This window comes from Vombatus ursinus, unplaced genomic scaffold, assembly GCF_900497805.2.
Source record: "Vombatus ursinus unplaced genomic scaffold, bare-nosed wombat genome assembly UNPS02014773.1, whole genome shotgun sequence".
Classification (NCBI taxonomy): Eukaryota; Metazoa; Chordata; class Mammalia; order Diprotodontia; family Vombatidae; genus Vombatus; species Vombatus ursinus.
Genome location: NW_020954551.1, coordinates 44,253,947 through 44,271,815, shown reverse-complemented (window position 1 = coordinate 44,271,815; position 17,869 = coordinate 44,253,947). Strand labels below are relative to the sequence as shown.

The window sequence follows — 17,869 nt, the reverse complement described above, 5'->3', positions numbered from 1 at the left end:
ATGTATGTGTACACACACACATGCGTACATATTGCCAGTCAACAAACATTAAATGCTTACTCTGTGCCAAACACTGTGTTAAAGCATCATTTCAGACACGACACTTCTTGCTCCTTACTGGAGCTTGGCTCCACGTATTTATTCCTTAAAATGCTTCGGTTTTTTCAAGTAAAAGAAGGGACAGCTGGGATGGGGTTGGGGCAGGGATCAGTAGCCTGACCTGGTCCAGTTAACCAGAGAGAGTCTCCCTTGGTGGGCCGTCTTAGTGCAGATCTGTAAAAAGGGCCAAAGCATGGCTCAGATGTAAAGGAGGGAACAGAAAAAGAAAGAGTGGTGTGCTAGATGGTACTAGTATCAAGGTAGGTCAATTTGTAGCATAAATAGCGCGAGCTATTCACAGCCAGGGGAGATGAGGTTGCTTATTATATCTTCTTTCATTTACAACTTTGTTCTCTGCTGGGAAATCAGCCTCATTGAATGCTGCAGCCTGGCTTAGTGTTAAAACACCTTTCTTTTTCCTTGGGGAAGCCTTGCCCCACAGGGCTTTGACTCAGTTCTACGCACTGTGAGCAGCCCGTCTTCACAGAGAGACCGTAGGGCAATTCTTGTTTCCTGATAGGTTCAGAGCCCTTCAGGCTGCCCCTAGAGAGAGAGCCAGAGGCTACTTCTGTAGGGTAGGTATTGAAAAGGAGGGTCCCAGCCCCAGTGGAAGGGGATTTAGTGGGTTTAGGAAGGTCATACCTACTATGTGCCAGTGACTATGCTAAGTACTTTACAGATATCTCACTTGCTCCTCAGAACAACCTTGTGAGGTAGGTGGGTGTTATTATTGTCCCTATTTTATAGTGGAGGAAACTGAGGCAGACAGAGGTTAATAAGCCCAGTGTCACATGGCTAGTAGGTGTCTGAGGCTGCATTTTGAACTCGGATCTTCCTGACTCCAGGCCCAGTGCTCTATCCACTGCACCTCCTAGGTAAAGGTGGGTCTGATGGTGATGACAAAGAAATCACTGAGACTTTTCCTTCGTCAGCACTTCTTTCTGGGCATGTTGTATATCCCCAATAGAATATAAGTTCCTTGAGATCGGAATCTTTTTCATTTTTGTGATCGTATTCCTAGCACCTAGCTCAGCAGCTTCCACATAGTGGACTCTTAAATATTTGTTCCATTGAATTGAGAAGGCACAATGTTCCTCCTTCCCCTGATTCCTTATTGGTAAATTCCCATGGAGGCAGTGTGGTGCAAGGGAAAAGTACACTCACCCTGGAGTCAGAAGAGCTAGGTTCAAATCCTGCCTTTGATGATTAGTGCCTATGTGACCTTAGGCAAGTCACTTGGGCCTCAGTTTCCTCATCTATAAAGTGAAGAGTCTGGACTTTATGACCTCAACTATAGAAGTACAGTGCTAAGGACAGGTAGAAGCCAAGTCAATTTAAACAACCATTTGTTAAGCACCTACTGTGTGCTGAGCACTGAGATACAAAGAAAATCCAAAACAGTCCATACCCTCAAGGATCTTTCACTCTAAAAGGAGAGACAACACGAAAACAACTATGTATCTACAAAGTATGTGTAAGATAAGTTGGAGAAATCATTAGCATTAAAGGATACTGGGATAGGCTCCATATAGAAGACAGGATTTTATCTGTGACTTGATGGAAGATGGGAGGCAGAGGGGAGAAGAGAAGGGGTTCCAGGCATGGGGGACAAAGGGGCTGGGAAGGGAGCTGATTCAGCAGAGAGTCCGGCAAGGGCAGCTGGCTGCCGCCTGCTTACTGCACCTTGGCCGGAGAGCTCCCAAGCAAGGGCCCCTCCCTTCCTCAGCAGAGGATAAAAACAGATAGAGACACAGCGCAGCAGTATCGTGGAAAGAGCCGTCAAGAAGTCAAGGAGAGACCTCCATTCCAGGGCTAGCTAGCTCCAACATCGATAGCATGTGACCTTCAACAAGTCAGCTCATTTCTCTGAGTTCAAGTAGAATAATACTTACCTGAGCTCCACACAGGGCGGTGTGGGGGCCAAATGACATATAAAGCCTGTGTGCTAATAAGAGGAAATGTTAACCAGAAGTAATTAAAAAGTGGTAGATAATATGCTTCCTTGCAGTAACATAGGCAATAGGGGGAGGGTGGTTTTGAGGACCCACATTAGTAAGGCTTTGAGTTTCTTGAGGTCCCACAAGAACTTAATCAGGCTATTTACCTTCCCTTAATCAGGTACCATTAAAGGTGACTATGAAAAGTTAGTATGTAACTCCTACATTTTTCTTGCCTTAGATGAGCTTACATTTTATCAGGGGGAGACAAAATACACATATATAAATACATACAAATTGAATGTAAAGTAATTTTATGGTAGCAGCCCTGGTCTGTCAGTCAATAAACATTTCCCAAGCTCCTCCTCCTTATGAACAAGGCACTGTGCTAAGCACTGAGGATACAAAGAAAAGTAAAAGACCATCCTGCCCTTGAGAAGCTCCCAGTCTAGTGCAAACAAGCTCCAGACAGGATAAGGGGGTCAGGAGGTGGGGATGGGGAGGGAGAGCATTGTAGGCAAAGGGGGCCAGCCAGGGAGATTGCCAGGAGTCAGATGGAATGTCTTGTTATGAGGAACTGCAGAGATCAGTGTCACTGCATGGCAGAGTATGTGTGTTTGGCAGGGAGGGCACGGGTGGGCATAAGATGTAAAAAGACTGGAAAGGTGGGGGTCAGAGCCCATGATGAAGGGCTCCGAATGCCAAACAGAGGATTTTGTATTTGATTCTGGAGGTGATAGGGAGCCACTCGAATTTATTGAGTAAGGTTGTGTCTTTTTTTTTTTTTTACATTTTAAAACATATATATGTTTATTAAATAATTTATTAATTTTTAGTTTTCAACTTTCATTTCCATAAGATTTCGAGTTTTAAATTTTCTCCCCCAACCCAAGACGGCATGCAATCTGATGCAGACTCTACTTATATCTAAATCATATATTTTCATTGATCTTTTTTGCTTTCACCTGTCTTAGATTTCCCCCTATACTTTCCCCTTCCCCTTTCCCAGAGAGACATCCTTTATAACAAAGACTTTTTTTAAAGTAAAGAAAAACATTAGAAAATGGAGAAAAATCAGTAAAAAAAACCAATCAATACATCAAAAGAGTGCATTTTATGTATTGGCCCATACTCATGGACCCTGACATCTGAAAAGAAACTGGAGGGGCAGGGAAGAAGTCTTAGATTTATTTTGCATCTCTTCCTAAGGCAACACCTGCCTTAAAGTAGACTAAATACTCAAGCTGTATAATCAGCATACTAACTGTGCATTTCGTATTTTCTTTAAAACAGCAGCACCACCATAGGCATAATATGTCATCACTGCCAAGATGTATTTTTAATTCTCAGAATTAAACCCGAACTTGGCCAAGAGATGTCTGGACCATTTGCTCTGTGATGGTGGGAATGACTCATGGTGGTCTGTATGGATTGTTCACCAAGCCAGAGTCCAACTTCCTGCTGAGTCTGGTGCTGAGGCTTCTTTGCCATTATATTATTTTCCTACCCCCGGTTGGGGATTTCTCCCACCAAAAGAAGAGCTTAACTTAGCCAAGGGCTAGAGTTGCCCAGGAGTTTTTATGCAGATCTCCCTGCCACTGACCCCTACAATTCCTCTAAGACCTTGGCCCAACGTGAAGCTTTGTCCAAAAAGGTCAGTGCTGTGTTGGGCACTGTTAGGAAGAGGATTAGAAATGAAACACAGATACTTATCCTCCCTAAGGTGTCCATATCTAGGATGCTTATGTGTTGAGGTCTAGATGGCATCCCTCAGGCCAGATGTAAAAGAGATGAAGGAAAGGTATGGAGAAGATGATCTGAAATGATCCAGAGTTTGGCATAGGGCTGCCATATGACATGGTTTGTTTTTTTTTTTTAATGGAAATATTCAATATGGAAAGATGGTGTGAGAAGAGTTTTGATTAAAGCCTGGGAAATCATGAAAGTGTAAACACAGAGCATAGGAGCTTAGATTTAGAGAGAGAAAAGGACCATGAATATGATCTACTCTCATTCCAGTACTTTACAAATAAAGAAACAGTCCCAGAGGAGTTAAGTGACCCGCCATGAAAAAATACATGATAAGTAACAGAATGGAAGGAGCATTAGGTTAGGGGTCAAGAGACCTTGATTTTGGTCCCATCTTGGCTATTTAATCACTGTGTGACCTTGAGCAAGTTAACTTCTCTGAGATTCAAAAAAGATAATAATTCCTGCCCTCTCCGCTTCTCAGAACCAAATTAAGATGATGCGTATGAAAACACTTTTGAAAACTCCAAAGCACTAGTCTGTTATCTGGTTTTATTATTACTTGTTACCCTAATAACTTGATACCTGATTACTTGTTACCCTAACTGGTGGCTGGGAGAAAACTCCCAGGCAACTCTAGACCTTGGCCAAGCCAGATGCTGCCTTTGATTGGAGTTGCATCTTGGAGCAGAGATGAGTTTGGCTGGTTTCTTGGAGGCTAGCAGAGCATAAACTGTAGGGAGTTCTTCCCATGTTGGAAACATTTTGAAGATTAGATCCCAGCATTAGGCTGTTGTCTGAGGCCCAGCCTAAGAACAGAGAGACTTGCCACTGGTAGGCTGGCCACTAGATGATGAATTATTTGGCAATGATAACCTGTGAAACACCCTTGAAAATTAACAGAGAAATTTTTAAACTAATAAAAGGATGCCTTGGATTACGTAGTTGGGAACACAGGTCTGGGATCAAGGGGTAGGACTCATTAGAAAATACAAATAACTTCAAAAAGGTTTAGATAATGAAAACACATTTTATATCACTTTCAGGATTACAAAGCACTTTTTCTGCAAAAAAAGAAACATAGGAAGTAGGGAATGCAAGGATTCTTACCCCCATTTCATAGAAAAGGAAACTGAGGCTCAAAGGGATTATTGACCTGCCTGTAGTCACGTAGTAAATGTTGGAGCCAGAACTTGAATCCTTTATATCCACAGCTCTTTCCATGCACCTTGTTACATGTACTGGGCTCTGAGCCCACTGTTTACCTCTCTAGAAAGAGAGAGTCACCCATCAACCTTGTTGCAAGCCAATTAGGTTTGTGATTTCTCTGATTTTCACAGGTCCTTTTTTTAGTTACACCAAGATTCACCAGCTTTCATAAACATAAACCAGCATGAGACCAACTTATCCACACTCTACTTCTGGACAGAATGGTTTGTGTCAGGTTGTAACAGGACACAGCACTTATCAAAGTGGAAGAGCGTTCCTTCTGCCATCTTCCTTTGGTGTGAAAAGCATAGAGAAGGGTTGCATGGGCACATAAAGGTAGAGGGTGAGGTGAATGGGGCGTGGTCCAAAGTCTTGACTCTTCATGAGTTTCTACCTAAGGTACTATTAGACAAAAACCTTCATTCAGTAAACATTGACTGAATATGTGCTTTGTGCAAAAATCTAGCACTGCATGTTGTGAAGGCTGGAAAGTCAAATAGGAATGGTGGTCCTTGACCTTCAGTGGTATGGAGGATGGACCCAAGGTGTTATTAATGGTGGGGCTGCTGTTGTTGATGGCCAGACCATCAACAGAGTGAAGGCTAAGCTGCACAAAGGATCTTCAAGATCATCTGCTCTAATCCCCACAATTTGCCAATAAATGGACCCAGAGAGATGATTGTCCTACAGTAACACAGATAATAAGTAACTGTGGAAAGAACATTAGATTAGGAGTTAGGAGACCTGGATTCTGGTTTCAGCGGCCTTAATATGGCTAAATGGTAAGACAGTCTTTTTTTTTTTTTTTTAAATCACTCCTCTCTTTAAAAATGAGTGTGAAGTTCAGGATGGGCTAAGGATCTTCTCTATATTCAGACATTAGAAATTATTTTCTCCGCTGGTTCTCTTTGGATCTCCCTGACATGGATCAGCCCCTGCAATCACAAACTTTTTCCCTCCCTAAGCATGTATTTTCTTACATGACTTTCCAATTCCTTTACTGCTGTCTTGAAGGTACCTGGTGAGGGGTGGGGTGAAGAGGGGGAGCAAAAAGCATGGATGAACCACATGATCATTCTGCCCCTGAGTAGTTGAGACTTGATCATTACTGAAAGGGAAGCCTAGGATGTAGGCCCCTGGGAAGAGCAGGAAGGGGATGTTCTGCTCTCATCCCCAGAACTCTGGCCTCTGATTACTGGGGTTGGGGAGCTATTATGGGGCCCTGTGGAGTGGATTTGGGTTTGATTTAGCACCAAGAAGAGACAAGGTTTGTGTTGCTATTAAAAGTGGACCTCGGATGAGTCTGTGTCATGCATGACGTTGCTGAACCAATGAAGTAACCAAACCATAAACTACCCAGCGCTTTCCTCTTGGAATAGGCAACATGTGCGGGATGGGGTTCCTGAATAGGTGAGGGGTGGGGAGAGAGAGAAAAAGAGATAAAGAGAGAGAGAGAGAGAGAGAGAGAGAGAGAGAGAGAGAGAGAGAGAGAGAGAGAGAGCAAACATTTATCAAGTATTTGCTATGTGTCAGACATTGTACTAAGCTCTGGGCATACAAATATAAGCAAAAAGACAATCCCTACCTTTAAGGAACTTACATTCAAATGGGAGAAGACAGCTCATTAAATGGAGCTGAAAACTAAGGGAGTAGAGGAGAAGATAATGAGCATGGCTGACCTGGGCAGTTCCTCAAATGGAGATTCTGGGTAGGAACTCGCCAATCAAAGGAGGAGTCTACAGAGGTCTTCCAGGGTGAGACCACCACAGAGATGAAAGCATCTTCCAGGGTGAGAAGTCTTCTGGATTTTAGTAGAGAAGTCCAGCGAGTCAAGGGCAGACCTGAGAGAGAAATGAAGTCGTGTCCTAGGAAGGACAATTGGAGAACAAGATTGCCACCTCTGTTTGCAGGGGAAAGAGAATCATAAAAACAGAACCTGAAATAAGTGTTAGGGCCCTGAAGCTTGTTGTATTGAGTGTGAGCTTCTTGTGTTAAGGGTAAGTAGCCCTTGATCACTGGGGAAAGAAGAAGTGTTGGGGGGGAGGGGAAGAAGAAGAAGAAGAAGAGGAAGAAGAAGAAGAATGAGGAGGAGGAAGAAGAGGAGAGAAAAGAAAGAAGGAAGAAAGGAAGGAAAGAAAGAAAGCACAGCCTTAGGGGCCAGTTTGTGTGCTGTGTGGGTTTTTTAGAGAGTTTTGCTCACAATCCAAAAAATAGAAACTTTCTGCTTATAAATGTGGAAGTGAAGTCATCTCTTTGGACGTTATTCAATAACCTCAGGGTGAGAGAGAAAACAGAACCACCCTGGCTGACTCTGAGGCCAAAACTGTTCTATGAAGAGTCATTTGATTTTGATTATTTTTTTTCTATCTACTCTTCTCTTTATGCCAGCCTTGGCAAATACCTAACTCTTCACCAGCCTTCTTCCTCATTATCTCCCTCCTTCTACTGTGGAGTAGCCTCATGGATGAAGTCTTCATTTTTTACTTTAAAAAAAATTTTCATGTAATGTGGTGCCCGCCCTTCATACTTGAACAATGCCTCTGACTCTCTCCTCCCAATCAGCAGGATGCGTGCCTGAGGCTTTTCACTGAAGCATCTATATTTTATTGTCCTGTTCCCCGGTGACTGTTTATGAGGGGACCATTGGAGAGGATAGGGGTATAGCCTATGGTCATTCAGTAGATTTCTCGCTCTCTCTTCTCCCCACCCTTTCTTCTCTCCTCCTGGACTCCTCCCATTCCCCAGCTCTTTTTGCACTTCAGTCCCTGATACTCAACTGCATTAGTACAGTTATTTGACTGAGCAGATCAGCCCCAGTTGCTTTCCTCCCCCTGCCATTCCTTGAATTCAGAACCTGTATCCAGCTCTGTGCAGAAATAGCAGAGGATACCCAAAGATGAGTCAAACAAGATGTCACCTCCCTCACAGACTTACTGTGGAGTTGATAAGCTGTGCAGACTTACAACAATAACATAAGGCAGACGGCGAAATAGAAATATAAACAAAGTACTGTGAGAGCTCAAAGAAAGGAGATTGTTCTCAACTATAGGAATAACAGGAAAAGGGTTTTGGAGGCAGCACCCCTGAGTCTGGTCAATGAAAGTTAGTTTCATAGGTACAATCTGTGGACACTTCATAAGAACCCTGCTACATCTAGATAAAGGAATGCTGTGGGTCTTACTAGGGTATCAAGGGATTGCAGTGGTCCTGGGCATGAGAATGGCCTCCCATCCCCCCCCACCCCCCCCCCCCAAGGCAAAGGTTATTAATTGTCCCATTTTCTTTCTGTCTCCTGGCTGTTGATAATTGTCCAAGCACCTAGGAAGAAGGGCGCTTTCCTAACTAGCTGATATTAGAGAAATCAGCCCTTTACTTTATAAACCTTTAAACACTCTATGGAATGTGGACCCTATGAGGATGTGTGAGTGCCAAATGCCCAGTTCACCTGGTGAGCCAGGAACTGGGAGGGTCCCAGGGAAATCACCTTTGTATTCATCCAGTAATGCTTATTAGCTATTCAGTTCCCCTGGCCTGTAGCTCACTGAAATATTAAGAAGCTTAGCTGATCTATGATATTTGTAGTTCTTTTGTTTAAAATAGTATCTTATTTTTTTCCCAATTACATGTCACGACAATTTTTGTCATCCATTTTTACAAGATTTTGAGTTCCAAATTTTTCTCCCTCCACTCTCCTCTTCCTTAAATAGTAGGCAATTTGACATAGGTTATACATATGCTATCAGGCAAAACATTTTCACATTAGTCACAGTTGTAAAAGAAGAAATAGATCAAAAGGAAAACAAACCATGAAAAAAAAGTAAGTGAAAGAAGTATGTTTTGATCTGCATTCAGAGTCCATCAGTTCTTTATCTGGATGTGGATAGCATTTTCCTTCATGAGTCCTTTGTAGTTGTCTTGGATTATTGTGTTGCTGAGAAGAGCTGAGTCATTCATAGTTGATCATCACACAGTGTTGCTGTTACTGCATACAATGTTTTCCTGGTTCTGATCATTTCACTTTGCATCAGTTTGTACAAGTCTTTCCAGGTTTTTTCTGAAATCTATCTGTTCATCATTTCTTATAGCACGTTAGTATACCATGACATTCGTATGCCACAGCTTGTTCAGCCATTCCCCAGTGGATGGGCATCTCCTCAAGTTCCAATTTTTGCCACCGCACAAAGGCGTGCTATAAATATTTTTGCATATATAGGTCTTTTTCCCTTTTTGTGATCTCTTTGTGATACAGACCTAGTAGTAGTATTGCTGGATCGAAAGGCATACACAGTTTGGTTGCCCTTTGGTCATAGTTCCAAATTGTTCTCCCAGAATGGTTGGATCAGTTCACAACTCCACCAACAATTTCCCCACATCCTCTCCAACATTTATCATTTTCCTTTTTTGTCATTAGCCAATCTGATAGGTGTAAGGTGGTACCTCAGAGTTGTTTTCATTTGCATTTCTCTAATCAAAAGTGATTTAGAGCACTTCTCCATATGCCTATAGATAGCTTTCATTTCTTCATCTGAAAACTGTTTGTTCATATCCTTGGACCATTTATCAATTGAGGAATGGCTTATATTCTTATCAATTTGACTCAGTTCTCTATATATTTGAAAAATTAGACCTTTGCCAGAGATACTTGCTGTAAAGATTGTTTCCCAGCTTTCTGCTTTCCTTCTAATCTTGGTTGCATTGGTTTTGTTTGTGCAAAAGCCTTTTAATGTAATATAATCAAAATTATGTATTTTAGATTTCATAATGATCTCTATCTCATTTGGTCATGAATTCTTCCCTTCTCCATCCTTTAAGAATTTGGATGCTATACCACTTGGTGCATATATGTTTAGTATTGATATTATTTCATTGTCTATGGTACCTTTTAGCAAAATGTAGTTTCCTTCCTTATCTCTTTTAATTAGGTCTATTTTTGCTTTTGCATTGTCTGAGATCAGGACTGCTACTCCTGCTTTTTTACTTCAGCAGAAGCATAATAGTTTCTGCTCCAGACCTTTACCTTTACTCTGTGTGTGCCTCTCTGCTTTCAAGTGTGTTTCTTGTGAACAATATATTGTAAGATTCCGGTTTTTGATACTCTTTGCAATTCACTTCCATTTTATGGGAGAGTTCATTCCATTCACATTCGCAGTTATTATTACTAACTGTGTATTTCCCTCCATCCTACTTTTCCTCCTGTTTGTCCTCTCTCCTTTCACCCTTTCCCTTCTCAACATTGTTTTGCTTCTGTCTACCACCTTCTCCAGGCTATCCTCACTTCTGTCAGTCCCCCACCCCCCTTTACTTAATTTCCTCCCTTCTAACTTTCCTGTAGGGTAAGATAGATTTCTATATTCAACTGATTGTGTATGTTATTCCCTCTTTGAGCCAATACTAATGAGAGTAAGGTTTAAGTGGTGCCCATCTCGCACCCTCCCATCTTTCCCTCTACTGTAACAGGTTTTTATGCCTCTTCATGTGAAATAATTTGCCCCATTCTACCTCTCCTTTACTTCTGCACCTAGTGTATTCCTCTTTCTCATCCCTCAGTATTTTTTATGTCATTCTCTCCAATTCACCCTATACCCATACCCTCTGTCTATGTACATTCCTTCTAGCTATACTATTAGTGGTACAATTTTTAAGAATTTATCATCTTCACATGGGATGTAAACAGTTTAGCTCCACTGAATCTATTCTGTTTTCTTTTCCCTCTTTACTTTTTTAGGCTTCTCTTGGGTCTTGATATTGCAGATCACATCTTTTGTTAGTTTCTGGTCTTCTCCTTATGAAAGTTTGGAAATTCTTCTATTTCATTGAATGACTATTTTTTTCCCTTGAAGTATTGTGCCTTATTTCACTGGTAGGTGATTCTTGGTTGTAGTCCTAGCTCCTTTGCCTTCCGGAATATCGTGTTCTATGACCTCCAGTCCTTTAATGTTGCAGCTGCTAAGTCCTGTGTATTCCTGATTGTGGATCCCCAATATTTGAATTGTTTCTTTTATGGCCATTTGCAGTATTTTTTCCTTGACCTGTAGTTCTGAGATTTGGCTATAGTGTTCCTTGGAGTTTTTACTTTGGGATATCTTTCCTGAGGTGATCAGTGGATTCTTTCAATGCCTGTTTTGCCCTCTGATTCCAGAATATCAGGGCAGTTTTCCTTGATAATTTCTTGAAAAACGCTGTCCAGGTCCTCCTTTTGATTATGGTTTGCAGGTAGTCCAATAATTCTGATATTGTCTCTCCTGGCTCTATTTTCCAATGAGGTATTTTTACATTTTCTTCTATTTTTTCATTCTTTTGAATTTGTTTGATTGACTCTTGGTGTCTCATTGAGTCATTAGCTTCCACTTCCTTATAGCCTTTCCTTCTGCCATTTTTCTGTTGACCAGTATGACTCCAGGCGTGACATTGGGTCCCATATGTACCTATTAGTTATCACATCAGCCAGTGTCTGGATCTCATGCTAAGAAAACAAGCTAGAGTAGAGCTCTTCCTTCTGCTAAAGAAACTGTGCTTTATTTTTTTTTTTTTTTGCTTTGATCTGCATTCAGACTTTATAGTTCTTTTTTCTGGATGTGGATAACATTTTACATCATGAGTCTTTTGGAGTTGTCTTAGATTGTTGCATTGCTGAGAAGAGCTAAAGTTTGTCAAAGTTAGTCATCACACAATGTCGCTGTTCTTATGTACAACATTCTCCTGGTTCTGCTCACTTCATTCAGCATCAGTTCATATAAGTCTTTCCAGGTTTTTCTGAAGTCTGCCTACTCATTATTTCTTATGGGAAAATAATATTCCATCACATTCATACACCACAACTTGTTCAACCATTCCCCAAGTGATGGGCATCCCTTCAACTTCCAAAAAGAGCTCCTATAAATATTTTTGTACACATGGGTCCTTTTCCCATTTTTATGATCTCTTTGGAATACAGCCCTAGAAACGCTATTGCTGAGTCAAAGGCTACGTACAGTTTTATAGTCCTTTGGGTAGAAATTGTGCTTAATTTCTAAGTACCTAAGTTCCATCTGTCTCTCCACAGAGCCAGCCCAGCCACAATCCCTCATAAAGACTGTTCTCTGGCTATGTCTTGGCGGTGAGGCCAAAATGAGCAATCAGGTTAAAAGGAAGAGAACTCATTCTTTTTCTTGGTTTTTCTTTAATGCCCAAGGAGCAGGCTCTATCTGGTAGGATGTACTGTGTTTTCTTATATTCCAGTAGAGTACAGAGAGCCTATGTTGAGTTTTTCAGGCTGTGATTCATAACAGGGAGTTCTTAGGTTAGGAGTGCGGTAAGAGGGTCATCTGATCCATCCCTTTCAGGCATGTATGACAATTATCAAATCTTTCCAAAAATATTACTGACAGTTAAGCCCACATATGCTAATCTGAAAGTTATCAGAAAGGTAACTATAGAATGTAGGTTCCTTGAGGGCAGGAACTAGTTTTCATTTTGTCTTTGTATCATTAGCATCCATCACAGAACCTTGCATACTAAGCACTTACTTGTTGGACTGGACAAGTGTCTACATTTTAAAAGGAAAGGAAGGAGGGAGAGAAGATGGAAGGAAGAAAGGAAGGAAAGAAGGAAGGAAGGAAGGCTGGCTTCCAGAAGGGACATCAGGCATTTCATTGTTTTATAATTTCAGCAAACATCTTGAAAGTTGCCTTATACCAGATTACTCACCATCTTTCAGACAACTATGTTATAAAGTATAAAGAAAAGTCGTCAGTTGGCAATGTCTTGCCTCAGTTTTTTCATTGGCCCTCCTTGCGCCTTAGTATTGTGAGAATCAATTGAAAGGAATGTTTTTAGATCTTTGAAATGTGTAAAATGTTACACAGGTGTCCAGATTATTCTCATGATTAACTTTTCCTTTTCCCACCTAGGTGGAAATGCTAGAACGGAAATATGGGGGCCGTCTCATAACCCGCCATGCAGCCCGAACCATCCAGACAGCATTCCGCCAATACCAAATGAACAAGAACTTTGAGCGACTCCGGAGTTCTATGTCAGAAAATCGTATGTCACGACGCATTGTGCTGTCCAATATGAGAATGCAGTTTTCTTTTGAAGGGCCAGAGAAAGTCCACAGCTCCTACTTTGAAGGGAAGCAGGTCTCTGTGACAAATGATGGCACCAAACTTGGATCTCTGGTCCAGTCCGAGTGTGGTGACATCGTGGAACCTGCAACAATGAAATCTCCGGCTGCCTCCAGTGACTTTGCCGATGCCATCACGGAGCTGGAAGATGCCTTTTCCAGGCAAGTAAAGTCCCTTGCCGAGTCAATTGATGATGCCTTGAATTGCCGTAGTCTGCATGCTGATGAGGTTCCAACCTCCGAGCCCATCAGGAGCCGAGACCTGGAGCGGGAGAGCTGTGGGAGGGAGCTCAAACCTGCCCTCCATGGTGTAGACCATCGGAAGCTGGACGAGATGACTGCCTCCTACAGTGATGTCACCCTGTACATTGATGAGGAGGAGCTCTCCCCGCCCCTTCCTCTTTCTCAGTCTGTGGACAGACCATCCAGCACTGAGTCGGACTTAAGGCTGCGCTCTATGAACTCTTCTCAGGAGTACTGGTCAATGACTCACAAGGATGACAAGATGGACACTGATACTAGTTGCCGGAGCACCCCTTCCCTGGAGCGCCAGGAGCAGAGGCTGCGGATGGACCATTTGCCTCTGCTCACCATAGAACCCCCAAGCGATAGCTCTGTGGACCTCAGTGATCGCTCTGAACGCGGCTCACTAAAGAGGCAAAATGCCTATGACCGAAGCCTTAGCAACCAGCAAGGGAGCCCCAAGCATGTGCCCCACGGGATCCCCGCCAAGATCATCCCCCGGGAGGAGCCAGAACCTCGGCATCGGCCCCGGCCCATCGACAGTCATTTGGCCATCAATGGTACTGCCAACAGACAGAGTAAGTCCGAGTCGGATTATTCTGACGGTGACAATGACAGTATCAATAGTACCTCCAATTCTAATGACACAATAAACTGCAGCTCAGAGTCCTCCTCCCGGGACAGCTTGCGGGAGCAAACTTTGAGCAAGCAAACCTACCACAAGGAGACTCGCAACAGCTGGGACTCCCCAGCCTTCAGTAATGATGTCATCCGGAAGCGCCATTACCGGATTGGATTGAACCTCTTTAATAAGTAAGTGCTCTGCCGCGGTCCAAGCTCCCATTGCTCTGCTGATAGCAGAGTGGGAGGCGGGGTGGCATAAAGAGGGGTGAGCGTTGGGGGAGGAGACAACTAAAAAGTGGGAATTAGGCAGGACAGGACCACTGAGTGTTAGCCAGGATTGGCTGAAGGAACAAGGAATGTTTAGCTTGGAGAAGAGAAGATTTTAAGAGGAACATAATAGTTGTCTTCAGGTATTCGAAGGGATGTCACATTGAGACATTAGATACATTTCTTGTCATCTCAAAAAATTGGACCAAAAAAATGGGTTGGCATTGCAATGAGGCAGATTTTTGTTAGACAGAAGGAAAGACTTCTAACAATTAGATGTACTCGACAGTAGAGAATCCCCCCTATTTCATCAGTGGAGGCTGGGTGACCTCCACCCGTTGCAGATGGATGCTGAAGAAGAAGGTTGCCATTCAGGTGGAGGTTGACTGAAGTGCTTCTGAGTTCCTGAGGTTAGACTTCCAGTGAGGGAAGCTGGAGGAACTCTAGAAAATCATGGTTGGAACATGATGTAGCTAGTAAGAACCGAAAACAGGCAGAGATTTCCTGTGACCACCAAAGGGTTAAGTGCACCAAGGCCTCACTTTCTTGGTAAAGTGTTTGCCCAGTAGAGCAATTATGAGAATAGCCTGAGGTTGAATTTACTTTCCTTTCAGGTTGCATGTTTGTCTTTCTGCTCAGATTAAACCACTATTACTACAGTATTTAATATAAGGATTATGGAGGCTCTGAAAGACTCTTTGTTTTAAGCATGCAGGTTCTGGTGAGGGGAAGGGACCATTCTTGGGTCTGGCAGTATAGAAACAAACGGTTGGCCAAGGGTGCCGTTGTGGCAGTGATGTCACTTAGATCTGTTTACTCTCAGTTCTGAAACACACTGTCTCCGCACCTTTGCCAAAAGGAAGAACAATAGCCTCTGTCTCTGTCTTCTAAGACCTCTCTTCTCTCTGTGGAGTGTGTGAGCATGTCTGGGAAAAACAGCTGTGCCAGCGTTGAAGGCAGTGGGGGCCAGCAGTCCTGCTGAAACGAACTGCTTAGGAAAAGTACTGAGAGCTGACTCTGAGCTCCCAGCCTGGCCTGGTTCTTCTCCCGAGCTGGGGTTGTGTTTGAAGGGGGTAGGGCAGGTGTCGCCGGCGATTGAAAGGGGGTATGGAGACAGGCTAAAGGCAGGCTTATGGACAGGGGAAGGGGTTTGGGGAGCATAGAGGGAGGCTTTTCCAGACTGGGAATTCACAGGGCCCAACTCACCATTTGTCCTGCATTCTCATTCTGACCTGGGTAATGAGCTTATAACAGTAAGGCAGGCTCACCTTTGTATAGATCTTTGCAGGTTTTAAACCATTTTCTCATCCAGTCCCTCATGTTGTCCTCAAAGCATGGGTCAGCAAGAGATGTCATATGATCCTCGCTCTGCAGATGACAGTCCTGGGGCCAGAGAAGGTCAAAGTGATAGACCCGAGGCCCCGTGACTTGGAAGTGTTGGGGAAAGGACCAGTTTACCTGATTCCCAGTCCAGGATTCTTAGGAGTATGACTATAACTGTGTCTTCTATGTGAGTGACACAAGGAAAAAGCCCTCGGCAAGGAGTGTAGCCTGGCTTCTGGAACAGAGACTAACCTCATTCGGTAACTTTGGGCACTTTGTGAAGCTGCTCTGCTCCTCACTTTCGTCATCTCTCATGCTGACCACATTGCCCACCATCTCGTAGATGCTTAACAAATACTTTTTGACAGATTGATAATCATCTTACAGAGATGTTGAGAATTGGATAAGATATGGTTGTAAAAGCTCTCTGAAAAGAATAAGACTTTGCAGAAAGAAAAGAAATTGCCGTGACTCTTGATGAATAGGAGAATGGGACCGGGGAATAGGCAGCCTCCCTGAATTCCACAGAGACTCTTCCAAGCTCCCTTGAACCAGCACATACCATTTCTGCCCAGCTTCCCCAGTGTCCCTCTCCTTTTATCAGAGCTCTTCACAAATTGCATGAGGAACAAAGATTTGTCTTTAATTCCTTTTGCCATTTACCAGTGCATGGGGTGGGGGCGTGGGGGCAAAGTAGACATAGAGGGGGGAGGGAGAAGGGGTTTGAGAGCCGTGAGTGGAGGGCAGAGAGCAAGGAGGTTGAGAAGTGGGACCTATATAATCCCATGCTGAATGTCACTCCCAAATCAGTGTGTTGGCTCTGATGAGGGTCTGCTTACTAACGGGGTAGAAATAGTGGTAAATCTAAAATTCTCGGTCCCCAAATAGAAGCTACAAAATGTTGTCTCCTAGCCTCTTTCCCTCCACCCTTCCCCCAATCCCCCAAAGCTTTAGAATATTCAATTCATCAAATATTTATTAAATGCCTGTTGTGTGCTGGGCAGTGAAAATGCAAAGAGCCATTTATGTAATCGGTTTAAGCTTTACAAAGTGTTTTCCTTATCATAACCTGTGAAGTAGATAATGCAAGTATTATTACTCCCATTTTGCAAAGGAGAAAAGTAAGGCTCAGACAGATGAGGGGCTTTTTGGCAGTCATGCACTGACACTAATTAAGTGGCAGATAGCAAACTCCTTGAGAGCAGGGATTGTTGTGTTTCGGTGTGCATTAGGAGAAAAGCCTTGGACGTTGAATTGGGACACCTGGGTTGAAAATCTTGGCTCGGATGGAAGAGCCTGAATTGCCGTGGGTGGGCCCTCTGAGCCAGACTGGGAGACTTTTGCTTTCTCCTTGGAATTAGCAGAGCTAGCTTATAGATTAAGCGGCTGTTAATCAGGCGTGCCAGGCCAAGGTCAGGTGTATGTATGTGTGTGTTTGATGGGGAGAGGGCAGGGAGTCAGAAACTAAGGCCAGCATTTCTGGAAGGCAAAATGAATTGGGTCCTTTGAGGAACTGTTCCCATTGGCTTGTGCACTAGAAGGATGTCTCTCCTGTTGGGAAAATTAACTAGAGACAGGTATTTAAAAGACTCTATTCTTAGCACGGCCTAAAATAGTTCAGACAGGTGGGGGGAGGGAAGTTGGTGGAACTTAGTGAGTCTGGAAAGCCTCTTGTTAAACGGGAGTCTAAGATCGCACATTATTTCCAAGTCATAAGACCAGAGGCCTGATGCTGACTCTTCGAGAGAAAAGGACACCAAGGGAGCAGGGGGTGGGGCCAGCTTTGCCACCCACATCAGCTGGGACTAACACAGAGTGGGGGTAGGGAGGGATGGACATGGAGAGGTTGTACTGCATCCTGTGGTTTAGCCCCCAGAAAGAATAACTATGTGGTGCTGGAGAGTCGGGGCGGCAGGGGCGGCTAAGAAAGAGACCCTAACGTCCTCCTGAGCCTGTTCTGTGCTGGATGAGGGGTAATGATTTGTTTGCACCCTGCCTTAAACTCCCAAGGTCTCTCCTATTTTCTGTTTTGTTACCTCTGGAGAGATTTAGATTGGAATTCTCCAAACCCCTCAATGTTATGGCTCAGGACCCTATTCTACAGTAAATTGAGGAAGAGTATACCACTGCGGTGGGGACGTTGTGTGTGCCAGCTCAGGGTTACTAAGTAGAGTTGTCCTGGGGGAAGGGAGGGAGTCAGAAGAAGGAGGGGGAATCACAGAATCTTAGAGCTGGAAGGGCCCCCAGACAGGAGCCATCTGTGCCTAAATACACACACACACACACACACACACACACACACACACACACACACACA

General features: G+C 43.5%; 1 protein-coding gene across 3 annotated transcripts in view; it reads left to right on the top strand.

The window, feature by feature from the left end:
• Positions 1-17,869, top strand: part of LOC114044308 (IQ motif and SEC7 domain-containing protein 1) — a 103,189-nt gene that overhangs the window by 32,210 nt on the left and 53,110 nt on the right. For all 3 annotated transcript variants that reach the window (XM_027863700.1, XM_027863701.1, XM_027863702.1), the window contains exon 3: positions 12,884-14,151. In XM_027863700.1, coding sequence (XP_027719501.1) covers positions 12,884-14,151 — 1,268 coding nt within the window. The remainder of the gene's footprint in view (positions 1-12,883; positions 14,152-17,869) is intronic.